The sequence below is a fragment of the Ascaphus truei genome, chromosome 17 (assembly GCF_040206685.1).
Source record: "Ascaphus truei isolate aAscTru1 chromosome 17, aAscTru1.hap1, whole genome shotgun sequence".
In the NCBI taxonomy this organism is placed as follows: Eukaryota; Metazoa; Chordata; class Amphibia; order Anura; family Ascaphidae; genus Ascaphus; species Ascaphus truei.
Genome location: NC_134499.1, coordinates 2,007,349 through 2,032,397, shown reverse-complemented (window position 1 = coordinate 2,032,397; position 25,049 = coordinate 2,007,349). Strand labels below are relative to the sequence as shown.

Sequence of the window (25,049 nt, the reverse complement as noted above, 5' to 3'; positions counted from 1 at the left end):
GCAAACGCAACGGGGCTTGTCAGAGGTGAGGAGCGGCGCATTCCAGGTATCTGCCAGGTACATACTGGGTATTTGCTCGAATAAAGTGTGTCGGTGCAGTATCAGCTCCGGAGACTCCCGGCATCAATCCGATGCAGGAAAATGCATTTTTTTCCCTAAGTCCCTCTCTCGCCGCCGCCTCTGAAGCTTCTCAGTAGCTTCACGCCAACTTTTTCTGGCGAGAGCAATTTGGGAGGAAATCGCCATTGAAGAGCCTCGATAACCTTATCGAGGCTACTAGAATTGCACACATTTCAAAACTGGCGATAAGTGGCTTATCGCGGCTCACTTGGCGATGTGTTTTTGACGAGAACCAAAAATGGCGATTCAGTCCACTTATCGAGGCTTTCTGAATCGCTGTAGGCATTTTTGGCCGATAACAGCTAAAAAGTCTTGATAAGCGGGTTATGAAGGCTACTAGCAAAGGCCCCAAATTTACATCAGATAAAGGAATTTTTTGCCTTAGGAAAAAGGTGAAATATATTACGTCAGATATTCAGCATGTACACATCTTATTGTAACACGATGCCCGAGCAATCCATCCCATAGCCAACATGTGTGATTGCTTTTATATAAATCAGCTCTGTAGTATTAGATGACACACTACATTTTTAAAAATGATTAGACAACTCCTAATGCCATGATTAATGAGGTTTAATATACAGTACTGAGCATCCTTTGATTTCTATAGCAGGCTTTAGCCCACCTCCCAACAGTGCAAGATCTTTGCAACACTTTCCTGTTTGGAATAATTTGTTGCCAATGTTACCAGCAGTTTGAGCTGCAAACTGTAACAATAAATGTTACCTTAATAATACATGGATACATAGCAGCTGCTGAGTTACACTGATTGAAGGATTGAATGAAACTGAAAGGCAGCCATTTAGTGAACCCGGGGAAGCAGGATCTTTGCCTATCGATAGGCAGCTCAGGTAATTAGTTTTCATTGAAGGTAATCAAAGGCTGCATATATTAAAAAAAATAAAAATACAATTAAAATGTATATATAAGTGCTGCTTGGATTGCCTCGGACACCTCCCGTATAAATAATCAGCAATTGTTGGACAACACCGGGAATGCACGGCAGTCACCAGCCTAAGTAGCTGGGCCATACTGTATTGCAAACCCTCTGGGGTAACGGATTTAAGATTTTATTTAAGATATTTCCTGGCAAAATTATTTGGAAGAAATCCATATTTCCGCTGCTCCCTCGCTCTCCAGCCACAAAAAGCGTGACGCGGGTGGAAATATTTCCATGTACTCGTTGCAAATTAGAGCAGCACGAACGCTGCACCGGGAGGCTATCATCGCATAGGAAAAGGGTCACAGGGGCCACTTCCATTCTGCGTCTGACAAGTGGTAATTATGCAAATTAATCACACTGACTAACGACATCAATGAGTCACGAGTTCTGTGTTTGCATCACAAACTGCAAACATCTGTGTGACACTTAGACGGCACTCTGTAAAAATTATTCCTAGCTCTCCTTGTGTACGGGTATCTAGGGGCAAGGATGTAGCTTTATCACACAGTGCGTGTGTGTGTGCGTGTGGTATCCTGATACGAGTCCTGATCTGTGTGTGTGTCGTTTCCTGATACGAGTCCTGATCTGTGTGTGTGTGGTTTCCTGATACGAGTCCTGATCTGTGTGTGTGTGTGGTATCATGATACGAGTCCTGATCTGGGTATGTGGTATCCTGATACGAGGTAGGGTGTGTGTGGGGTATCCTGATACACGAGGTGTGTGTGTGTGTGTGTGTGTGGTATGCTGGTACGAGTCCTGATCTGTGTGTGTGGGGTATCCTGATACGAGTCCTGATGTGTGTGTGTGTGTGTGTGTGTGTGTGTGTGTGAGTGGTACCAAGGTAGGGTGTGTGTGGTATTCTGATACGAGGTGGGGGGGGTGGGGCGATATCCTGATACGAGTCCTGATGTGTGTGTGGTATTGTAACGCTTGCGCTGCCCACGAGCAAGACAGGACCCCAGTACTGAGGTGGGGAAGTATTAAACCACACACCCACAGCACGGAAGTGTACCTGGCAGGCGATTGTCAAACGTAGCTGGGTCTGGGTTGGAGAGAGTGGGTTGGTGGATACTTGCCACGGTCTTGGAGAGTTCAGAATAGTCAAGTCTGTTAGCCATGGTCTGGGGTTGGAGAGGTTAGAATCGTGGAGGTCCGTATAGTCGGGGTCCGGGTTGGAGATATCCGCAAGGTCGAGGGTAAGCCGGGGTCAGTATTCAGAGAGGTTCCCAGGTCAAGCCGGGTCGGTACACGACGAGTTAACTGCAGGATAAACACAGGACAAGGAGCAAGGCACAACGGACATAGCTCAAGGCTACAACAAGTTATGCTCAGCAATGACTGGGAGTGAGAGCAGGGCATTTATGGGAAACAGGAACCAGAAGCAAAGGAGGCGGAGGCGCGGCCTCCGCAGAGGCAATGATTGGCTGCAGGAGACAAGTGGGCTAAATGAATACTTGCCACGCAGCTGGGGAGCGGTGCACGTCGTAACGTGTGCACGCAGCACGTGAGGGAAGCGCGGTGCATCCGAGGGGGCAGAGCTAAGCTCCGTCGCACACTAGACGAGCTGCGCTGGTGTCAGAGCGGAGGTCTGAGATAAGACAGGTAAGGAGGGAACACGTCGCAAAGGACGTGTTCCCCGATTCCTTACAGGTATCCCGATATGAGGAGGGGTGTGTGTGTGTTATCTTGATACGAGTCCTGATGTGTGTGGTATCCTGATGGTGTGTATGTGGTATACTGTTATGAGGTAGGGTATGTGTGTTATCCCGATACGAGTCCTGATATGTGTGTGTGTGTGTGTGTGTGTGTGTGTGTGTGTGTGTGTGTGGTATCCTGATACAAGGTGGGGGGCGGAGGGTGGTTGTATTTGTGTGGTATCCTGATACGTACGTACGTCTCAGTGAGTAAAGACACGGACTGCCACAGATTTTGAAGCAGGGGAACCTGGTACAATTCCTGGTGTCGGCTCCTGTGACCTTGGGCAAGTCACTTTATCTCCCTGTGCCTCAGGCACCAAACACAGATTGTAAGCTCCAAGGGACAGGGACCTGTGCCTGCAAAATGTCTCTGTAAAGCGCTATGTAAAACTAGCAGCGCTATACAAGAATATATTATTATATCTTTATTTATATAGTGCCATTAAATGTACATAGCGCTTCACAGCAGTAATACACGTGACAATCATATAAATAACAAGTAATACAAATAACACATGATATTTAGGAAAAGGAGTCCCTGCTCCAAAGAGCTTACAATGTAATTGGAAAGTAGGAAGAATGTACAGAGACAGTAGGAGGGCGTTCTGGTAAGTGCGTCTGCAGGGGGCCAAGGTTTATGTATCAGGTGTATACTATTAGCCACGGAGCTACTTGTATGATTCGTTAAGGAGGTGCCTTTTTAGATGGGTCTTAAAGGTGGATAGAGAGGGTGTTTGTCAGGTATTGAGGGGAAGGGCATTCCAGAGGTGTGGGGCAGTCAGTGAGAAAGGTTAAAGATGGGAGAGGGCTTTAGATACAGAAGGGGTAGAGAGAAGACATCCTTGAGATGAACACAAGAGTCGGGATGGTGCATAACGAGAAATTAGGGCTGAGATGTAAGGAGGAGCAGAAGAGTGTAAATCTTTAAAAGTGAGGAGGAGAATTGAGTGTGAGATGCGGGATTTTATAGGAAGCCAGGAGAGCGATTTCATCAGGGGAGACTCCGCCGAGACAGATTTAGGAAAGAGTAGAGTGATTCTGGCAGCACCATTTAGGATAGATTGCAGGGGAGACGCAGGAAGGCCGGACAGCAGGAGGTTACAGTAGTCGAGACGGGAGAGAATGAGGGTCTGTCTCAGAGTTTTTGCAGTTGAGCAACAGAGGAAAGGGCGTATCTTTGTAATATTGTGACAGAAAAAATGCAACCTTTTGAATGCGAGAGGAGTTGAATGTGACCCCTAGGCAGCTTGCTTGCGATACTGGATGTATGACCGTGTAGCCAACAGTAATGCTGAAGGCGGTAGTAGGGCCAGGCTTGGGAAGAAGTATGAGGAGCTCTGTTTTGGACGTGTAACTGGATTACTGTCAGGGTTGCCACCTTCGACTAAATGCTAACCCGGAGATAACATTTTTAAATGTAGTGCTTATCTTCGGCAGCAGCAGCAGCAGCAGCAACTGGCATTCTTCTGGCACGGCGCCATTTGATGCCGCGCAGCCATATTGACAGGAGTTACAGGGGCAGATGCCGGGAGAACGCTGCCGCCGTCGAACGCCACCACCCAGAAGTTTAAAAGGTAAACCCGTAACCCGGAGATACGTGGCCAAAACCTGTAGTCTCCGGGTCAAACCCAGAGAGCTGGCAACCCCGATACCCAGAGATCTGGCAACCCCGATACCCAGAGATCTGGCAACCCCGATTACTATGTGATTTCAAGTGCTGGTGGTATCAACTGTGGAGCTAGAACCAGAAGGGAAAGGAAGTGCAGTGCTGTGTATACTAGCAGGGGCGGCTGAACTTTGAGTGTACAGGGTGGTTAATTTATTTCAAGATTGTGTGGTAATTAAAAGCCTGTAACTAACTTTTTTTCCTCTCTCCTATCCTAACTTAACACATCTAGTTGCTGTGTGTGTCCATATGTACAACAGAGGCTTGTAACGAATCCTGAGCTTTCATGTCATGATCTGTGTGACTGTTTAATTTTAAGTGCTGGTTGTATTAAATCTGGAGTTAGAACAAGGAAGGTGTGAAACAAGGTATAGTATAGTGAAGTACAGTTAATTGTTAGCACTTATAATATAGTTGCAACAATGAGCAGGATTGAGAATGCCACTCAATGCACATCTTGCCACATGTATGTGCACTTGGGGCAGCTGTTCCAGGGAGCATACCGCTGTGAGAAGTGTGAGCAGGTGGCCTCTTTAGAGTCAGAGATTGCTGATCTGAAGAGGAAACTTGCAATATTAAAGGACATTGACAATCTTCATAGGAGTTTAGTGCTCACTGTGCAGGCCCTGGCTGGGGCTAGTGGTGTAGATGGTGGTGCTGTGAGTGAGGAACAGGTAGGCAGCTGGGTAACAGTTAGAAGGGGAAGGAGGAAGAAGCAGGCCAGTTCTGAGCTGGCCCATCCCAAGAGATTTGTCATATTGAGTGAAGATACTCTGAGTGTCAAGGCAGAAATGCCAAGGTTGGTGGAGACTGATTCCTTTAGCAGCCAGGGGAATAACTCCTCCAGCACAGAGGGGACTCAGGATACTCAGAGAACAAGAAAGATTGTGGTGGTAGGGGACTCCATTATTAGGAAGATACATAGGGCAATCTGTTGTCATGACCGCATGAACCAAACAGTTTGTTGTCTCCTGGGGGCTCAAGTTCAGCACATTGCAGATCGGGGAGTCAGATTGTGGTTTTTAGAGCACTGGGACGCCTTTTCTTAGAGGTGCCATCTTTATGGTAGAGATGGATTGCACCTCAATGAAGACGGATCTTCTGTGCTAGGGGGGAGAATGTTAAAAAGGTTGGAGGAGATTTTAAACTAGGATGGAGGGGGGAGGGACAAGAAACAGATAAACTAAATATAGAGTATGAGATCATAGGTATTACTGAAACAGGGTGGGATGAAACTCATGACTGGGCAGTTAATTTAGAGGGTTATTCCCTTTTTCAGAAGGTCAAGCAAATAGAAGAGGAGGTGGAGTATGTATATATGTTAAACCGGATCTAAAACATATTATAAGGGACGATGTTTATGAAGGGACGATGTTTATGAAGGGAATGATGAAAATGTAGAGACCTCGTGGATAGAAATTAGCAGTGGAGGTAAAAGTATAAATAAAATGCTTGTAGGGATATGCTATAAACCACCAAATATCTGTGAGATTGAGGAAGCTAAAATACTTTTGCAAATCGAGAAGGCATCAAAACTGGGTCATGTTTGCATAATGGGGGATTTTAATTATTCAGACATAGACTGGGGCAATGAGATTAGCATTACAACAAAAGGAAACAGATTTTTGGGGGTGCTTAAAGACAATTATAAGACGCAAATTATTGAGGAACCAACTAGGAGAGGGGCAATACTGGATTTGGTCATATCAAACAATGTAGAAGTAATAACAAATATTCAAGTCCTGGAACATTTGGGTAACAGTGATAATAACATGGTCTCAAATTGAAATAAATGATAAAAAAAAACATACTGTATTACTTGGGTTCAAAGACCTTAAACTTTAGAAAGGCAGATTTTAATAAAACGGAGGAATAATCTACAAGGAATACTTTGGGATGATGTTTTTGCTGGGAAAAATGTGGAAGATAAATGGGCAGTCTTTAAAACATTGTTAGAAAAGCACACTTACCAGTGTATACCCTCGGGTAATAAGTATAAAAGAAATAAGTCTAAACCAATGTGGCTAAATAAACAGGTAGGGGAGGAAATGGACAAGAAGAGGCAGGCGTTTAGATTCTTTAAGTCAGAAGGGAAGGAGGCATCATATCAGAAATATATATATGTATGTCATGGGGGAAAAATAGAACTTTTATATATATATATATATATATACTGAAATGTTTGTCTGTCAGGATGTTTGTCTGTGGGTTTGTGCGCGCTCTCATTGGCTGTCAAGCTCTCCCATTGGCTAACTGCGGCACGGGCCTTGGCTGTCATTGGCTCTCATTGCCTGACTACGGGCAGACTTTGGCTCTCATGGTCTCTGAGTGGAACGCAGGGTGACGTCATTATGTACAGTCATTCTCCACCAGAGCTCCGTGAAGCAATCCCAGTGGTTCCGCCTGCACTCACTGCTGCCCCTGGCTCTCCCCCCTCCGCTCTCCCCCTCCCTCCCCTCTCCTAGGAGCGCACATGCAGTCCTCGCTGACTCAAGCCTCCTACTGCCTGAGGTATGGGAAGGCAGAAGGCGATGGCCTGTGAGCTACGAGGGATGGGAGACAGGGTGATCCGTGGTGTCAGCGGAGAGCTGCTGCTTCTGAACTTTGCATGTGAGCTACGGGGGGAGGGGACGGGGGGAGGAGAGGAGAGGCTGCTTCTGCTTGCATGAGTGTGAGTGACAGTGTGTGCATGTGTGAGTGACAGTGTGTGAGAGAGTGTGAAAGAGAGAGAGAGAGTGTGAGAGTGAGAGAGAGTGAGAGAGAGAGTGAGAGAGAGAGTGAGAGAGTGTGTGAGTGATGGAATGAGTGTGTGTGTGAGTGTGTGGGGGAACGGAGCTGTGACAGAGATGTGAACGGGGGGGGGGGGAGATGGAGCCGTGAACAGGGGGGGGGGGGGGACTGAAGCTGTGAAGGGAGGGGGGCCACATTCATGTGCAGGGGGGGACCGGATTGCAGTGAACGGGGGAGAAAGAGGGAGGGGGGCAGACGTGAATGGGGAGAGAGGGGGAATGGAGAGAGAAGAGAGACAGGGGGAGCGGAGAGAGAGGGGGGGCGGAAAAATGACATCCCGGGCAACGCCGGATATATCAGCTAGTAAGGAATGTAACAAAAGTTGCAAAACGACAATCAAATTAGCAAAAATTGATAATAAAAAAAAGGATTGCAATCAAAAGTAAAATCAACTCTAAAAAGTTTTAAGTACCTTAATAACAACAAATTTAGAAAAGAAAATATAGGACCCTTTCAGTGTGAGATGGGCAGGCAGATTATTGGAGATAAGGAAAAAGCAGAGGTATTAAACCAATTCTTTGCCTCTGTGTTTACCAGGGAAGAATCAAGTTCAATAGTAGTGCCGCAGGAGGAAGCCACAACCTCCATATTAATGAACAATTGGTTAACTGAGAAAGAAGTTCATAGGCGGCTTGATAAAATTAAAGTAAATATGGCACCTGGCCCCGATGGCATACATCCAAGAGTTCTCAAGGAGTTAAGCTCAGTAATAGCAAAACCATTATATTTAATATTCAAGGACTCCATTTCCACAGGCTCAGTACCACAAGATTGGCGTAAAGCAGATGTGGTGCCTATATTTAAAAAGGGAGCTAGATCACAACCGGGAAATTACAGACCTGTAAGCCTGACTTCAATAGTAGGGAAACTACTTGAAGGTTTAATACGGGATAATATTCAGGAATACCTAATGGAAAACAAAATTATTAGTAATAGTCTGCATGGATTTATGAAGGATAAATCATGCCAAACTAACCTTATTTCTTTCTTTGAGGAGGTAAGTAGGAATTTAGACCAGGGTAATGCAGTTGATGTGGTCTACTTAGATTTTGCAAAGGCTTTTGATACGGTTTCACACAAGAGGTTGGTGTACAAAATAAAGAACATTGGACTCAGTAAAAATATATGCACCTGGATTGAAAACTGGTTAAAGGACAGACAACAGAGAGTTATAATACATGGAACTTTTTCAGGTTGGGCTAAAGTCGTGAGTGGAGTACCTCAGGGATCGGTACTGGGACTCCTGCTTTTTAACTTCTTTATTAATGACCTTGAGGTTGGCATAAAGAGCAAAGTCTCCATCTTTGCTGATGACACTAAATTGTGTAAGGTAATAGAATCAGAGCAGGATGTAATTTCTCTTCAGAAGGTCTTGGAGAGACTGGAAACGTGAGCAGGTAAATGGCAAATGAGGTTTAATACAGATAAATGTAAGGTTATGCATTTTGGATACAAGAATAAAAAGGCGACTTACAAATTAAATGGAGATATATTGGGGGAATCCTTGATGGAGAAGGATTTAGGAGTGCTTGTAGACTGCAGGCTTAGCAATAGTGCCCAATGTCATGCAGTAGCTGCAAAGGCAAACAAGATCTTATCTTGCATCAAACGGCAAATGGATGGAAGGGAAGTAAACATAATTATGCCCCTTTGCAAAGCATTTGTAAGACCATACCTTGAATATGGAGTACAGTGGGGGCGCACACGTGATGTTGGAGCGCATGAACGTCTGCTAAGGCAGCTCCGTGCATCCCGCAAGCATACCAACAATATAACCCTCAAACGGTAAAATCTGACATGCGGGGGAGTACTTCAAGATGCCTCCGAAGAAAGATAACAAGGGCTCCATTCCCGATCTCTCCCGATAATGCCACAAAACCACCACTGGAGAAAGAATGGCTCCAGGACCCTCACAGGCGATCCTTGTATCGTCAAAGTTGAAAGAAAAACTGGGGTCTCAGAGTAAAGTGATGAATCAAATTTATTGCAGCATACAAAAAAGGGTGAACAGATGAATCCTCCCACGCGTTTCACGCTTTCTCAAGGAGTGACATGCTGCAGGAGATAAGCACTGTATATAGGTGCTGGGTAATTAGCAAATTACAATCAGGTGAAATAGATTGTAACACCAAAAATACACATAAATGCATACTAAAATGTTAAAATAAAAGGAAACATAAAAAAGAAGATCAATGCACATAGAAACTTAATGAATATGAATAGAGTAACAAATAACAGATACATTTGTTTTAAATATGTATCACTTGATATGATTCCAATTTGAGAATCTAACAATCATTATAATAAGTGACTCAAAAACATATGCCTATGACCTGAGCTGCTAAATGCCAATTAATGACAAAAAAAAATCATAAATAGGACCCTAGTATCAAATGCATGTGGACTCACAATATAAAAAGTACATCAACATGTATAATAAAAGACACCTTGCAATGCAAGGCTTATACAATGCTGAAACAAGTTGCAATGAATATCAGGCAATTTTTTATACCCCAAAAAGAGAAAATACTCATGATGCAACTGTACTAACAGTAAATTACCCAAAAATGGACCTATGATGAAAACTTGTAGAAAAAGAACAGTGTAAATATATTCTCAAATTCCAATATGTCACTCTACATATGAAGAATGAAGAGTACACAGTCATGACATAATGATGTATAGTAATGAGAAAAGTATGTCTATATAACCCAATCTCTATTGAAACCTCTAACTGATAGAGCCCAAAAACTCATTGTATAGAGACTTATAATGCAAATTAACATGAAAACTGCATATGATAAATCCTAAAAGGTAACAATATACATGCGACACTGAGAGACTTGACAGAAAATATGCTAAATGATTGGAAATACATAGTGAGAACAGAGTGAAAGGGACTCTGCATCAGAGGAAGCAATTGAGATCTCACTCTGAGTTCAATCCTGGCGGTTGGAGTGTCCCCAGAGTGAAAATCCAAAAGACCTCCCTCTAATGCAAAGTCCTCGATCTATCACCACCCCTCCTCAAGACAGGAACATGTTCGAGTGCTACACACTTGAACAATCTAATGGAGGCCGCCTGACATTACAAAAAGTGCTTAATCTTTTTTGGCAATCAATCTAACATGTTCTTGTATGCGAGTCTTCAACAGACGTGTGGTCAGTCCCCCCAGTCAGTCAGTCCTGCACAAGGCAGTGGTGGAGTTAAAGTCTGAGATATCTTCACTAGCAAAACGACTACAGAACTGGAAAACAAAATGGATGCCGCCCTGCAAAATCAGACCAATGCGGATGATGAAGTGATGAGGACGCGGGGGGGGGGGAGGAGGAGAGGAGGACAGGGGGGGGGGGAGGAGGAGGAGGACAGGGGGGGGAGGAGGACAGGGGGGGGAGAGGAGGAGGAGGACAGGGGGGGGAAGGAGGAGGACAGGGGGGGAGGAGGAGGAGGACAGGGGGGGAGGAGGACAGGGGGGGTAAGGAGGAGGAGGACAGGGGGGGGAAGAGGAGGACAGGGGGGGGGGAAGAGGACAGGGGGGGGGAAGAGGACAGGGGGGGCGGAGGACGAGGGGGGGAGGAGGAGGACGGGGGTGGAGGAGGAGGACGGGGGTGGAGGAGGAGGACGGGGGTGGAGGAGGAGGACGGGGGTGGAGGAGGAGGACGGGGGTGGAGGAGGAGGACGGGGGTGGAGGAGGAGGACGGGGGTGGAGGACGGGGGGGGAGGACGGGGGGGAGGAGGACGGGGGGGAGGAGGACGGGGGGAGGACGCGGAGTAGGACGGGGGGGGAGAAGGGAAAGGGTTACAGCTGGCCTGGGGGAGGAGGAGAGGGGTGAGGATGCTAGGCCTGGGGTAGGAGAGGGGCAATATGGTGCCAGGCCTGAGGGAGGAGGGAAGAGGTAAGGGAGTGATAGGCCGCAGGAAGGAGCAGAGGGGGGCAACAGTGTGGCAGCAGGACAGGTGGAAGAGTTTATGGGCAATAGTCAGTCACCCACCCAGTCCCCCTTTCATCACCCAGTCCCCCTTTCATCACCCAGTCCCCCTTTCATCACCCAGTCCCTGCCACCCTCACCCCCTGTCCCCTCATCCAGTCCCCATCACCCAGTACCCCAGTCCCCCTCACCCAGTCCCCTCAGCCCATCCCCATCACCCAGTCCCCCTGTCCCTCACCCAGTCCCTGCCACGCTCACCCCGTCCCCACATCCAGTCCCCCTCACCCAGTCCCTGTCCCCCTCACCCAGTCGCCCCTCACCCCGTCACCCTCATTGTAATACAATAAATAAACTTATGTCAAAAACGAAAGTTGTTTTAAGTTCTTAATAAGAATTTATTCCATTTTTTTTAAAGCGGGGCTGGGGGCGAGTAATACACACGTTTTATCCATATTCTCAAAAGTTCGTGTCCTCTGCATATAGGGACAGATGTTACAATGACCACATTTAAAAAATCCTTTCAAATGTGGAAATAGTCCTCAACCAATGTTTGTTTTTAGATTGTGTATTGAACATGGACAGTGAAATTAGATTGCCTATCGTTTGGGACTTGGAAAAAACTATCCTGGGGAAAAAACTATCCTTACCCCAACCCCTCCATGAGAATTGCTTCATCTATATGACACGATCAAGTGTCTTGTATATCCTTCCCCCCGATCCTGTTGAAGATTATACACAGCACTTTCTTCCATCTGCCTTTGAGCGCATGGCAGCAAATTTCTTTTGTTGCACAAAACACCCACGCTGCCGGAGTGAAGATGGCGGAGAGGCGTACACATCGTCCGATTCAGAGCAGGAGGGTGAAGAAAACACAGCCCTCACGAAAAAAAAAAGACCTTTAAAGACATGCAGGAGGCATTCCAAGCAGTCCTGGACAAGGCAGTGGTGGAGTTAAAGTCTGAGATATCTTCACTAGCAAAACGACTACAGAACTGAAAAACACAATGGATGCTGCCCTGCAAAATCAGACCAATGCGGATGATGAAGTCATGAGGCTCAATGAGGAGGTAGGAGGCATAAGTATGGATAACATGGAGAGTTGGGAGAGGAGGCAGAATCTGTGGATTTGGTATTTCCCAGAGACAGTAACCGCAGAGGCACTGCAGCCCTATCTTAAGAGGCTGTTCTTAACAATTGATCCCCTATTGCAAAATAAGGAATTGCAAATGGACAAAGCCCACCAAGCACTAGGTCCCAGGGATATAGTGTTAAAATTGCACCACTATACGAACCAAAAAAGGAATAATAAAAGGATGCAGGAACAGGAACTCCATTGAATTTGAAAGTTCCTCCATTCAGATCTTTCAAGACCTGTCCAGATTGACTATTGCAAGAAGGAGAGGGCTAAGACCGGTGACCGTGATCCTGCAGGAAAATGGGATATGCTATAGATGAGTCTTCCCATTTTGACTAATTGCTGGCAGTGGGGGGGGGGGGAGAATATGCCTTGCTTCGCTATCCAGAGCAGAAGCATTTCTTGCCACACTTGGCTTGGGTTGTAATAGCAGAATGGGACAACAGAGACAGACTTGCGACGAGAGACCAGAGAGGAGACGTAGAGAGAAAGAGGCAATTTTTTATTTATTTATAAAAATATTTTACCAGGACGTAATACATTGAGAGATACCTCTCGTTTTCAAGTATGTCCTGGGCACAGAGTTATAACAAATACATGGTTACATTAAAAAAACATTGTTATACAGTCACTTCACAGATATTTCATGGACAGATAGAGTTGGAAAATTGGGTACCGGGGATAAAAGGGCTGGCGAGTTTCAGATTGAAATAAAAAAGCTTTAACATCACCAAACATCAGCGAATGGCAGCAAACAGCTCACTCCATTTAGCTGCGCCAAAGGCTGTCAGAAGGGGTTCAGAATGAATGCAGCTGTGAATACAATGTTCTTTGTCCTCTTGGCTCATTAACATTCAAGTGGGTAGGGTTGAAGTTCCACAAAGTACAAGCAAATGATAACCCTTCGCACGCTGGTCCTGTGCAGAGGGGAGCAGCTGTTGGGGAGCCCCATCAGGCATCCTGCAATTGGATGCAGAGATAGAGGACTAAAGAGGAAGAGACCTGAACCGACCGAGGACCTGAGGAGATCCTGAAGGGACGCTACATTGTTGACACTGAAGCAAAGTGCCAGGGGCTAACGCAGAGTCTCTGTCCGAATGGATCGCCTTGCCTGCCTGACTTGTTAGCCCCTGTTGGGTGTGTTTTTTGCTTTCTATTTGAGCGCAGGATGAAAACCCTCTTCTCCCCACCATTTGATGTCTCTTGGGGAGGGTGGTGGAGCGGACACAATAAAGGAAAGAGGCCCCGCTGGACTATGAGATGAGTAGAGACCTGAGAAAAACAGGAAAGAGTCACAGGAATAGCTAGAACAAGGTGAAGAATAGCGAGGAGGGGTGAGCGGCCCAACGGAGGTGGGGAGTTGGGACTAACGTGGGTTGAATCCCACTTTCAGACTCCGGAAGAGAGCCGCAAAAGACATTAAGATATTTGAGAGGGATAGTCGATACTGGCTCAGTCTGCATATTCAAAGAGACGCCTTTATGTGTGTGAAGCTGATACTGGGAACAGATAGAGGAATATGTTTATAAAGTGGAAACAAATATTAAACCAAAGCAGAAAAGTAGTGTCTGCTTTCTCAGTGAATAGAGAAATAATTAAGGGATAAAGGACACGGGAGTAGTGACAGGATGCACGGTGGAAGGAGGAGACCATGACGCCCAAGGTTCGGGCACACCTAGTAGGGTCATATGCCCACCAGGCAAACCAAATAGGGACTGGCTGCAAGAAAGATGGGATGCAGGTTGCACTCATCTTACCCAATGAACCAATTTTTGTTTTCCACCCCCACTCCATTGATGGGAGATCAAAGACTAAAAGATACAACACTTAATGAATCCTCAGGGACCCAGCACAGAATAGGTCTAATAAAGGCAGAGATACTCCGACAACTGGGATCTGAAATAAAGACAAAGACAAAATATGAAGAAAACTAAAAAGGCTAACCAAATCCCAATAAAATGAGTGAATTTGAACGCCAAGGGCCTAAACGTGAATAGTAAACGCTGACTGTCCCTAAGGGGATTCAGAAAATTGAAAGCAGTTATAGTCTTCCTGCAGGAGACACTTTTTGATACTCAGGAACCTCCAAACACCTTTAGGAGGACATATCCCACAGCCATCGTTCTCTAGTTAAAAAAAAAAAAAAGGAGAAAAGGGGTAGCTATCCTAATAAAGCACGACATAACGCTTGTGACCCTAGACCGTTAAGAGAGATGAAGAAGGGAGATTCCTAGTGGTTCAAGGCCGACTCAGAGGACTACTTATAACGTTAGTGAATATATATGCACCCAATGAGCGACAAAGAGTTTTTAAAGGCCAAATTGTACATGGCTGTCTCCTATAGACTCCAATCTATATGATTATATGAGGAGACTTCAACATGTACAGGACCCAGACGTAGATAAAACTACACACCCAGAACAGCCACACTCCATAATATAACATGGCGGAGAGATTATTCCTTTTATTCGCTCCCACGATTTATACTGAAGAATTGAGACCACTCGTCACTCCTAACATCTTGGAACACGCCGATATAGGGCCAATTACGTGGTCGGACCATGCTCCCATGGAGATAATGCTTAACCCCCCTTTCGCCAGGACACGGTCATACCACTGGAGGACGGATGACTCACTGTTGAATCACTCGGACATTAGTACACAAATAGGTCACTGAAACATTATTTTCAAATAAATAATGAGCCAGTAAAGTCCCCAGCAACTGTGTAGGAGGCATATAAAGCCACAATTAGGGGACAGCTCATTTCAAAATTTGTCATATAGAAAGAGAAGGCAATTGGAAAATCAAAAAAATGCTAACAGAAAAAATTGTAACAGAGAATACGCATTAAGAAAATACATTGAGTAAATACAATATTAAATCAAGCAAGGGAAGAACTTAGACTGCAGTTAGCGGATGTAGAGAAGGCGCTTAAATGGTCAAAACAGACCTATTATGTCAAAGGAGATAAAGCAGATCGTCTTCTAGCAAGTAAACTTAGGCTACAGCCCCGGTGTTTACTGCAGCACGCGCGCCGCGTTGTGCGGTCTAGAGGGAGCGATGGGAGGCACGGTCATGATGGGGGGGGGGGGGGGGAAGGGGAGGGCACGGCCATGACGTCAGTGCAGCACAAAGCACAGCACACTCCTATTGGTCCACACGATCTGCCCTGCCATTGGCTGCCCGCACACCACGTGATCGCGTTGCAGCAAGGAAAGACAAAATTCTTGTCTTCCCTGCCAGCAGATGAGTCATCGCGCTTTGCGCGCCCACACACACACTGCTACTGGGGCCAGGCCCATAGAGGGCTGTGTTGTGTGGTGCGCACGCCGTAGTGCGCGCAGCAGCAGCCACTGGAGACCTAGCGTTAGAAGGATTAGATCACCAGTTGTGCTAATCAGCTCTAACTGGCTCCCATTGGTATAATTAGTTACAAAGTTAGTAAAAGTTACATTTGATAAATTCTGTCATCTTTTCAGCTATTACGTCTCCTGTGTTGATCCTCGGTAATCTCTCCCTGCCAATGGAACGCTCTTCCACCCAATATCTGAAACTCCACCTCTTAAAAGCAGCATCTCATTATACGTTTTACGCCTCTGCTATGAACTCATGCATGTGACCCCCCGCTCTGACAATGCCCTCTATAATCCTACGGTGTCGGTAAGAGTCCCACCATACCACTTCGATTGTAAGCTCTTTGGGGCCGGGTCACCTTTACCCAACAGTAATCTGGGTGATGGGGGCCACTGTGATCTGGTATACGGAGGCAGGATAATGCATAATAAAGCAATATCATGGGACATATATAATACCAACACAAACAGACAGACAGAGACAGACAGACAGAGACAGACAGACAGAGACAGACAGACAGAGACAGACAGACAGACAGAGACAGACAGAGACAGACAGATAGAGACAGACAGATAGAGACAGACAGATAGAGACAGACAGACACACAGAGACAGACAGACACACAGAGACAGACAGACACACAGACACAGACAGACAGAGACACTGACAGAGACACAGACAGAGACACAGACAGAGACACAGACAGAGACACAGACAGAGACACAGACAGAGACACAGACACAGACACACAATCTTGCCTCAGCATAATTGAATAAAAGAGGGAGGGGGCAAGGGGCAAAGTGTACATCCTGAAGCCAATTGATTCAATGTGATTTGGCAATTCGGAGTCAGGAAGGAAGTTATTTTCCCCTTAGGAGATATCATTGGATGATATGACACTGGGCTTTTTTGTTTGCCTTCCTCAGGATAATTTTAAGCTAGCGATGCTGCGGTATATGTGGGTTCTATTCCTTGGTAAGCAGCACAATGGGTGTTGTGGACCCATCCCTAAACTGAATCGGTGCTGTCACAGCGATATCAGCATAGGGGCTTGAAAACCGACGATCATTTCGCACATGAACGCTTCTTCTAGGGTACGCCTACCCAATGTTCCAACAGAGGAAGTTTAAGCAACGTCCCGTTGCTATGGGGGATCTAGATCACATGATCGGGATCTGGTGAGGTCGGTGCCACTGCACAGTGCCCGCCCTTACACAGGCCCCCGCGCGCTTCCCCAAAACAATAAAACCGATTGCCAGGGGAGAGGGCGGGGGGCTCTTGCTCCGCTCTCATGGTCCTCTTCTCCCGTCGCCACCTGCTGCCGTTCTCCGCAGGCTGACGCCGTCCTCCTCTCCCTCCCTGCGCGTACAGCTCCCTTCCGCCCCCAAACCTACCCGGGTAGTTTTTCTTTTTTTCCCCGGGTACCCGGTATTTTTTAGGACCAGGTATTTCACTAGTGAACAGGGTTATACATTATATATAAAGATATTGCATGAACAGTTAAAGATAATAAATGTTATAGCCAAAGAGGTATTTTCAATCAGTACATAGCGGTGTTTAGGATGTAAATAGGAATTGATATAGGAAGCATGTTTATTACCAGTATATATGGCAGTTGTATGTTAACCTCTTGGATTCCAAAATGATCAGCATCTTACTCTCCTATTTCGGAGAGAGGTGTCTTGACATTTGTACTGAATCCCCTATATGGATGGGCGCTTTTGGCGGGTCTACCCCTACCTACAAAATGGTGGATAACTGTAGCAGGTCAGTTCAATTTTCCAGTAGGTAAACACACAGTATACATCGGGAAAATAAATAGCACATAGTGAAAGGCTGAGGTTTCTGGCGCCCCAATTTATGTCCTTGAGGAGACTGGGTGGTCCAATTGGCCATCTGATGTGTATAAACATCAGTGAATCCTGATGTCAACAGGATCAGTGATGATCAGTTTATATAAAAAGGTGAATATACGTACCCCTCATTTAGTCCCCGAGATTCACCTCAATTCTCTAATCAAGAGGGCCTTGTCCCAGTTCCCACCTCGGAGGCCCATGGATACATGGTCTATACCAATGAATTGTAATCCCTTGGTATTCCCAGAATGTGTATCATTTATTTGTCTAGAGAAGGGTGTACCAAGATGGTTTTTGCTTTAGAACATTGGAGATATAGATGTACAAATATATATAAATACACACACACACACACACACACACACACACACACACACACACACACACACACACACACACACACACACACACAATATTTCCTGTCACCATGGTGATACCAGAACTTACATTCTGCCTTATAGAGAAATGTCCGACCGTATTACACCTTTCTCTGCCACCAAGGCTTGCAATTGTTTTGCAGACCTCTCTGCCTGCGAACTGGTTAAAGGGACGAAGTGTTCCCAGGTACAGACACGTAGCAACGCCATTTAAACATTAAATGGAGGAAGGACTGGCGGGTCTGTTGAATCAGGTCATACCATCGCCCATTGGTGACTGATGCGATCTTGTAGAACATTGAGATCGACACTACTTACAGCACGTATTCGGGCACAAGGAATTCTGCATGCCAATTGGCTCAGAGCAATTAACCCAGCCAATCAGATTGTAGGTGTATTGTGACGATCATGTGCTGGGATGTCGCACAGGGTGTACTTACGCAGTCCTGCCAGCTGCGCAGAGAGATTCGGGGCTTGTGATTGGACGGCAGCAGTTTGGGGCTCCAAGTCCATGAGAGATGTGGAGAGGGCTCTGTCCCCAGGGACCTTAAGGAGAACAGCAAAATTATTAAGAATAATTATCACTTCAAGACCCGTTCATTATTTACCATGGAATTAGACAAGACATGTGTTATTTAGGAACAGTGTGCGATTGTGTGTATGTATATATGTGCGTGTGTGTATGTATATATGAGTGTGTGTGCCAAACTGCCTCTGTGTCCTTTTGTATGTATCCACAATATATTCTTCTCTTTTCGGTCCTCCTTGATACAATTCTTACTATATACTTTTTTTACTCACCATAACTTAACTCAGTATTATGGTATAGCCTATCCCATAGCCTCTTTGCATACCCAGTTAAAATTAACCCCACACTGATGAGACCCATCAAGGTCGAAACAGCTGTCTGTGGGTGGTTTTCTGGGTATGAACCTTAACCCTGGCTGTGCTCAAAGCTGTGACCATGCAGCAAGCTTAAGCCTATAGGGAACCATGTTAAAAATGGTTATTGAGGCAAAAAGTGACACTGTGTGCTCATTTGCATGTCATTTCCCAGAATCCCTTGCTGCAGTGGAAGTGCTGTATGCTGGGTGATAATGGGGAAAGGCGGGGTTGCAGACCTGCCTAAGACATGCAGATGAGCATACAGTTGTATTTGTATATATATATAGCAAATGGATCGCCGGTGCAGGGCGCCGCAATTTTGGATCTTGCACATGCGCAGTGCGATCCTCGCACATACGCAGTACAAGTTAGTGCGGCGGCCATTACAAGCGGCTCCACACGGGACTACGAGTCCCAGCAGCCCCAGGGGCTACTTACCATGTGGGGCAGCACAGCCAATAGGGCGCAAGGATCACAGACACAGGAGTACAGTTTGGCGTGAAGCGGAGCCGCGAGCCAGTCGGGAGCAGGACAGCAACGGGTGAGGGTGTGTTCAGGGAGCTAGTGGCCCCTGAACTAAGATATCCCCTGCAGGCACCAGCTATGCCCCGACTCGCTGTAGCTTGTGTGCTGTAGGGAAGGCCCCAGATAGGGACGCTTCCCCAATAGCCATATAGTATTAGTCCACCGGTGACGGACGCCACGCGGTGTGAGCGGCCTGCGGTCTGGGACCAGACCACAGGGACACACTAAGAGACATTAAGGGACACCCTCCAGCTGAAGCTCCCTCAAGAGGCAGACGCCTCAGGAAAAGATAAGAGAGGATCCGGTAGACCTCGTCGTGGGATCACGTTGCGGTCCTGCGGATCTACCATCCCAAGTCGGCCTGGTCCGGCCTAAGACCAGAAAGGTACCCAACGTGCACCAACGGCCAAACACAGGGGGTAGCGCTACTCCACACACTTTGGGTGGGCCTGACTCTGTGGACACCGGGGTGGTTAGGTGCCCAGGAAAACACAGTACTTTGGGGGTTTGATTGGGGTTGTGAATTTTGTATGTAACGTGCGTATGATATATATATATATATATATATATATATATATATATATGTGTGCTCATTTGCATGTCATTTCCCAGAATCCCTTGCTGCAGTGGAAGTGCTGTGTGCTGGGCGATATTGCTATATATATATATATATCTATATCTATATCTATATATATATACTAGCTGAGAGACCCGGCGTTGCCCGTGAGTTAAATTTCCCGCTTGGAGGGGGGGACGGGGACAGTGGACGGGAGGGGGGGGGGGGGGGGACAGTGGACGGGAGGGGGGGGGGGGCAGTGGACGGGAGGGGGGTGCTCGCTCATGCCACACTGATTTCTTATGGCTATTCCCGGAATGCTCCGCTCACCTCCCCTTCTCAGAAGCCTCCGCGCCATTAACCCCCTCAGTGCCTGTTTTCTGCTCTTGGGCCCCCGGCCTTTTCCCGCCTTTACCCAGACTCCTCTGCTTCGCCATCCTTTGCCGTTACCCGGCTCTCCCCGGGCGGGTCCCTGCAGGTGACGGGCACTCCACCCACCCCCCCTCCCTGCTCAGGGATCAGCCAATGACGCGGCAGGCTGCTTGCCTGTTCCGTGATGTTGCCGGCCGGCAGCCAATCAGCTTGTAGTTACGCTGCCCGGGGCCGCTGACTGAAGGAGGGAGAGAGGTAGAGGCCTGAGCTGTGTCAGACGGGAGGAGCGGCGCGGAGACCGAGACACACCGGGAGACAGGAGGCTGAGGTACGGGGAACACGGGGGACGCCTCGGGCAGTGTGTGCGCGGCCACCCGCAGCGGGAGGAGGAGCCGCTGTCACATACCGGGCTGAGGTGAGTGAGCGCCGGGGAGGGAGGTGAGTGAGCACCGGGGAGGGAGGTGACTGAGCGCCAGGGAGGGAGGTGACTGAGCGCCAGGGAGGGAGGTGACTGAGGGCCGGGGAGGGAGGTGAGTGAGCGCCGGGGAGGGAGGTGACTGAGCGCCGGGGAGGGAGAGGACAGAGAGAGAGAGTGTGTGTGTGTGTGTGTGTGTGTGTGTGTGTGTGTGTGTGTGTGTGGCCGAGGGGGAAGAAAGTGGCAGTTGGGTGACGTCAGACCCACCAATCTGATTGGCCAGAGGCTGAGGACCAATCAGATTCACCGCAGCTAGTACCAACCTTTCGATTTTATATATTAAGATATAAGATATATATATATATATATATATATCAGAAAACACAAAGTATACCGCATCAACACAAATCAATAGGCAGTGGTGCTCAAGGATAATAAATGTATAGCACAACAAAAAAGTATCCTTATAATAAAGCACACGGGCATACCATGGATATAATCATTACTGCAAAATTAATTGATATAAAGATAAAAACAGGGGGAGAGAAATATAAAAGAGGAGGGGGACTCACAACTGACAATACATATATACCATGAGGACAAAGGCACATAAATTGGTCAAGAGAATCACCAATGGCTGATATAATAAACAGCCAAAAGGTATTGGAACACAAGAGTTGGTAGCTCTATAGAAGGCACTATTCTGTAAAGTAACACAAACTGCAGACCCGTGTACTAGGAATAGAGGTATGCCTATAGTATAACCATAGATTCAAATAAAGACAATGTTGCCTAGGATAATACAAAAGCGCACCAAGATGAGAGATAGATATTGTATTAGCAACAAATAATAAAAATAATGGGGCTGATCTCTCAGAACTGAGATTACCCTTCATACTTCCTATGTGATGCCCTACTCCTGTGATAGACACCAGATCGGGGATTATTAAAGAAATTTTATATGTAAGTTACTAATTTTATTATTTGTTGCTAATACAATATCTATCTCTCATCTTGGTGCGCTTTTGTGTTTTTTCTTGTTTTGCTGATATTGGTATCACCATCGGGGTTCCGGTGGAGACCACATTTGGAGGTGGGGGAGACACCTCATAAACACAGAAGCAGCAAGAGAGAACTGAGAGGGATCAACAATCCAAGCTTAAAGAGCCAGAGCGCGGACTGAACTTTTCATTGCCTAGGATAATGTCAAGGAATCTAGGATAAGAGCATGTATCACAATGATATTGAATAATGATACATCACCAAAATCTGTGTAAATGATATGACCAAAATACGAGTTGCAGAGGCCTCCTATACTGGGAAAAGTCAGGGGTCCCCCTCCACAGACTCCCACTCCAACGCGTTTCGACAAACGGTCTTCTTCGGGGAGTGGAGTTGTGGAGAGTGAGCCTAGCATTTATAGTGGAGTCAGGGAGTGTGGGAGTCGAATTTCACGCCAAAATTCACCAAAAAACAGCTGAGAGAAATAAGAATAATGAACAGGGGAGTGGTTGCTATGATGCAAATGACGTCATAACGTATGACGTCACCGCGCATGACCGTCATGACGTCAGTGGCCTCCGTTGTCTCAATCGCCAGCTTCAAATCCCAGCCGTCGATAAACTATGCCACAAGAGGGGGCGTAAATGAAGAGAATCACAGCACGCGCTTCAGTCAAACTCACAGGTTGAATTGGGGAAACTTAAATGCACCCGTTCGTAAGTCCACCAACGTCGCGGCGTCTGACGTCATGACGCAATGCATACGGTACATGAAAGGCAAACACCCACAGCAGGGAAAAACATATGTCTGCCACTGCTGGCCATTCACAAGTGGCTCTTTCCTTAGACATCTTCTCCATGAGACAATTACTTGTCTCCAATGCGGTTGCACTATGATATCTGGTTGTTTGGCCTTATAGATCTGTATATAATTTTTTTGAGTAATATATATATATTTTTATAGTTATATCATTTATATGGAAATAAAAAATCATCAATGTGATTATAGTTTGTTTAGTTTTGAACTTTGTTAATAGCTGGTTCAAGGTGTATAGCGCTTGTACTACCTTTTTATACATACACACACTATCTTTTATATATAAATAATAATAATGTACACACACACACACACACTAGCTGATATACCCGGCGTTGCCCGGGATTTAATTTTCCCACTCCCCCACTGCCTCCGCTCCCCCCTCTCGCTCTGCTCCCCTCCCTTTCCCCCTCTCTCTCCTTTCCCCCCTCCCTCTCCCTCTCCCTCCCTCTACCCCTCTCCCTCTCCCTCCCTCTACCCCTCTCCCTCTCTCTCTACCCCTCTCCCTCTCTCTCTACCCCTCTCCCTCTCTCCTCTTCGCCTTCCTCTCAACCCCCTCACATCAATCTGGACCCCCCACTTCACATGAATGCGCCCCCCCCCCTTTCCCCCCAGTTGACGGCACCGGTCCAACGAGTCCCATGGAGCACCCCTCACTCTCTCCCCCGGCAGGCGGGGGGGTTGCTCGGCAGCTCACTGTTGTGGCAGGCAGGTTGCTCGGCGGGGTCAGCTCACTGGGGGGCGTGTTTGGCGGCGGGTCAGTGGGGGGGCAAGCGGGAGGGCGTCTCGGCAGCGGCTCACTGCGGAGGGGGTTTCTCGGGGGCGGCTCACTGCGGGGGCGGGTTGATCGGTTGCTTGGCGGCAGCTCACTCACTGTGGGGCGGACGGGTTGCTCGTCGGCGGCTGTCCGCTGGAGAGGGCGGGCGGGTTAAGCGGCAGCTCACTCTGGTTAACCCCCCCGTTCGGTCCCCCCCAGTTCCGAACATGGCCCTTGCCCGTGACGTCACCCCGCCTCGCAGTCAGAGTGCGAGAGCCAATGAGGGCCAAGGCCCGCCCCGCAGTCAGCCAATGGGAGAGCACGCACAAACAAACAGATTTTGATATAGATATATATATATATATATATCTGATGCTAAAGATAAATAAAGTATATATATATATATATATATATTTTTTTTATATATATATATATATATATATATATATATATATATATATATATATATATATATATATATATATATAAGAAAATATATATATATACTTTATTTATCTTTGGCATCAGTTTATCACCTGTTATTTCTCTCTGTATGTCTACCCCCACGTATGTGTTTAATTATGTGTTAATATATATGTGTTTATGTCTTGTTTTAGTAGTTGCTCCCACTCCATTCCCATGAGGGGTTAAATACAATGGACAATCCTCTCATTAATTGATATATGGACTATATATAAAGGGTACTAATCCCCTCATATCGCAACCCCTGATTAAGTCGCAGAGCGACGAAGCGCGTAGGGTTTTCTTTGCGCAGGGGCTATTGATCTGGGAGCCAGTGTATCCTAAGCACACCTTGTAGCTGATCTCTTACAGCGGCAGAACCTTGTATGGCAACCCATTATCCTGGAGGACTGGCTTTGGAAGGTACACCCGATCCGACCCTGACAGGAAACGGAAGTGAGTCATCGCCTGGACGGGAGTCCTGTCCCAAGTCGGACCCTCTGTCGCCGATGCTGCTCGTGATTCCCTGTCTTTCTTCCTGTGCCTTATGTTCTAGCTACCTTTGTGAGTGGCCAATTTTACTCAATTTATTAAAGTCTGTTTTAAATTGATCTGCGCTATGGGGCTTGCGCTCCCCTCTTGTTTTCTAGGAATTGAGGAGTTGGCGGTGTCCTGTGGGGAGCTGCACAGAGTTTCAGCAGTTTTATTCTATTTTTCAGCTCTTATTTATTTTTATCAATTTTTTCTACTATTTCTGGCATCTTGAACACATACTTCAATTTGACTTTTTGAGACTCTAAAATTGGATTTCCCAAAACAAACTGTTTTTAAACACTGACAAGACTGTAACAATGGTATTTGGGACCAACACTTAATTTTTAAAGCTTCCAGTGACTGTGCTCCAGATCAAAACCAACACTAACACCACCCTAACCCCTGCTACTAGTTTTAAATACCTGGGCATATGGCTTGACTCCCACTTAACATTCTGGATGCACATTGATACCCTGACATCCAAATCCTACACCAAACTAGGGGTACTTTACAGGAACAAACCCTCCCTAAGTCTACTGGTCAGAAAGCGTATCGCACCGCAGATGCTAATGCCAATTATCGACTATGGAGACATAGTATATGGCTCGTCACCCCAAACCCACCTTAGCAAACCTGACACCCTCTACAATTCAATTCAATATGCCGTTTTGTTCTCCAATGCAACTACAACACACATCACTGCGAAATGCTCAAAGAACTAGATTGGTCATCACGTGAGTCTAGGCGCAAAGTTCACCTTTCCTGTTTTGCCTTCAAATATGTTCTGGGCAAGCTACCCATCTATCTGAACAAGCTCCTCACCCCTACCACATGCAGCACTTATCATCTGAGATCTG

The 25,049-nt window shown here is 46.6% G+C and overlaps 1 protein-coding gene across 1 annotated transcript in view; it reads right to left on the bottom strand.

Annotated features, from left to right (window-relative positions):
• Positions 1-25,049, bottom strand: part of TOM1 (target of myb1 membrane trafficking protein) — a 117,482-nt gene that overhangs the window by 20,723 nt on the left and 71,710 nt on the right. Inside the window, exon 10 of the mRNA XM_075573706.1 lies at positions 18,309-18,414. Coding sequence (XP_075429821.1) covers positions 18,309-18,414 — 106 coding nt within the window. The remainder of the gene's footprint in view (positions 1-18,308; positions 18,415-25,049) is intronic.